General features: G+C 37.7%; 1 protein-coding gene across 2 annotated transcripts; it reads left to right on the top strand.

Moving 5' to 3' along the window:
• Nucleotides 1–310: 310 nt before the first annotated feature.
• LOC131257563 (DNA topoisomerase 2-like) lies at nucleotides 311–1,192 on the top strand. 2 transcript variants are annotated; one of them, XM_058258352.1, is made up of 3 exons: nucleotides 311–572; nucleotides 807–871; nucleotides 965–1,192. In XM_058258352.1, the coding sequence occupies exons 1-3, from the start codon at nucleotides 380–382 to the stop codon at nucleotides 1,055–1,057; spliced, it is 351 nt and encodes a 116-aa protein (XP_058114335.1). In that variant the 5' UTR covers nucleotides 311–379; the 3' UTR covers nucleotides 1,058–1,192. The 2 variants fall into 2 exon arrangements, with proteins under 2 accessions (XP_058114335.1, XP_058114334.1); XM_058258351.1 differs by having other exon boundaries at nucleotides 344–572; nucleotides 962–1,151.
• Nucleotides 1,193–2,373: the final 1,181 nt, after the last annotated feature.

The raw sequence follows: 2,373 nt of genomic DNA on the forward strand, positions 1-2,373 counted from the left end.
AGTAGAAGGGTTTCACACCGTTCCCTAAAACCAAAGGCTTTGATACCAATAAGGCAATGGAAACAAAAGAAACTGAAGAGACACCAGAGGTGGGAAGAGTTGCAAGAGCAAGTGATTACGAGTATCTATTGTCGATGCTAATTGGAACCTTAACGATGAAAAAGGTTCAAGAGTTGTTGGTTGAAAAGGGAAAGCAAGAAAATGAGGTGGAGGAATGGTAGAAGGAAACTCCAAAGTCTCTGTGGATGAAAGATCTTGATGCTTTCATTCCGGCACTTGATGTGCGTCTCGTCTCATCCCAATTTCGAGGACATGACTTTCCATTTTTTTTCTTTTTTTTTTTCTTTTTTTTTAGTCTTTCTTGTCTGATTTTCAATCGATGCAGGAGCATGAGAAGGAAGAAGCCCACGTGGAGGAGGTGACAGCACAGATGGAGGGCAGGGCAGGTAAGCCTCTCGCTAAGGCTTCTAGACAAGTTGGAAAGAACCCAAGAAAGAACAACACCAAGAAAGCCAATGAAGCAGATACTGTTGTTGAATCTGTAGCATCAGTTAGTACTACAGCTGAAACTAGTAGGCATCATCCTTTTCTGATGAATAAAAAATCATCTTTGCCAGTAAGCAAGTGTTTGGACATACATACCAATCGGCGGCATAAAAATTGAAACCCGATTGGCGTGTTTGGATGTACATGCCAATCGGCAGCACAGAAATTGAAACCCGAAATGGGTGGATTGTCAGTTACCATTTTTTCCCATCTTGAAGATTTCATTCATCTCAATGCATGTTATCTTTTTCTCTCCATAGGACATGTTTCCGAGGGGGTAAAACCTAAAGGCAGGGGAGCTCCGAAGAAGGCTCCTGCTAGAAAGGTGTGCTTGCAAATCCTGAAACTTCTTATTTCCCAAGTATCTCCCTATTTTTGTGGACTTCTCATTGCTTTTTTGGTTTGGGTCTTTCAGCAGAAAATGTCGACTGCCGTTGATAGTGAAGAGGAAGATGATGAGGTGCTCGAGCTGAAAGAACGACTAGCAGCGTATAACATTGATTCTCCTTAGATCAAATAGGTATATGATCATCCATGTGCAGTAAGCTTTTGGATCAAAGCGAAGCTGAGAATAGGGTGTTAGTTGATGGAAAATTGATAACCAGTATATGCACATCCATAGAGTTTTCGCTTGCGATTGTTGATAAGCTATTTGGCTGCGAGAAGGCATCGGATCTTGCTGTTAATGAGAACTTTAAATAAGCATATAACTATTATGTTGGCATTATACTTTTGTGAATGGAAATGAATGATTATGTTTGATTGAATGAATGAATGATTTAGCCATGAAGTATTTATCTATATTAGCTTATATGAGTTATCAGGGTGTACTACAATGGTAAGAGCTGTCATTACTATTTAAATTTTTGATTAACAATAGGCATTAGCTACGGCTATTAATAGTAGCACTTTGTTGAAAACCGTAGCTCTTACTAATTTCAGCTTTTTGCTACGGTTCTCATTCTACTTTTAGCTACAGATATAATCCGTAGTTGTATATAATTTTACGCTACGGACAATATTGCTACGGATCTAATCCGTACCTATAGTTTCAATAGCTACAGCTATTAACCGTAGCTGTTTATTTGAAACCGTAGTTGTTGCTAATTTAAGCCTATTGCTACGGTTCTTGCTCAACTTTTAGCTACAGATATAATCTGTAGCTATAAATACTTTAACGCCACAGAAGCAACGGTTACGGATTTAATCCGTATCCATTGTTTATATTGCTACGGATTGAATCCGTAGCCATAGCTTTTAGACCTATGGCTACGGCACCAATGGCTACAGTCGTGCTACGGACCTTAACCGTAGCCATGGGCCTTTAGCTACGGTTTTTATCCGTACCCTTTGCCCACTTTTCTGGTAGTGTAAGGGATAACTCGATCCCCAAGTTGTCTAGTGTTCTCAGAATAACACATTAAATACAAGATAGTTGCATACTTAAACAAATATCAACATATTATGAAAGTTAAGAAAAAGTAAACATACAATGTTATGCAATACATGCAGAAAAATTCATCTGTGATAGTAACTAGTTACCCATAACGTCCATTCCTTATTCGACCATTTTAACATTTTGATCATTTCCTTATGGATTTGATGATTGCACTGGTCTATGATCCATAGAAGATTTACTTTTTCGAGTCATAGCTAGAATACAAACATCAATTTAATTTCTTCCTTAATATCCATTTTATCTTAGAACACTTGCAAAATGATAAAATAGCCTAATATTTATCCATTGATTAGCTAATCTGGTCCTTAATCTTTATATTTAAGTTGCAGATGGCCCACTTATATCAATATTTATATTTTTCCATGATC

This window comes from Magnolia sinica, chromosome 10 (assembly GCF_029962835.1).
Source record: "Magnolia sinica isolate HGM2019 chromosome 10, MsV1, whole genome shotgun sequence".
Taxonomy (NCBI): Eukaryota; Viridiplantae; Streptophyta; class Magnoliopsida; order Magnoliales; family Magnoliaceae; genus Magnolia; species Magnolia sinica.

What these genes read in the sequence shown, in the direction of transcription:
- LOC131257563 (XM_058258351.1), top strand. Translation starts at nt 380, where the DNA reads ATGCAGGAGCATGAGAAGGAAGAAGCCCACGTGGAGGAGGTGACAGCA. An exon ending in TAGTACTACAGCTGAAACTA is followed by an intron (nt 573 to 806) that starts GTAGGCATCATC and finishes TTCTCTCCATAG; the next exon opens with GACATGTTTCCGAGGGGGTA. An exon ending in AGAAGGCTCCTGCTAGAAAG is followed by an intron (nt 872 to 961) that starts GTGTGCTTGCAA and finishes TGGGTCTTTCAG; the next exon opens with CAGAAAATGTCGACTGCCGT.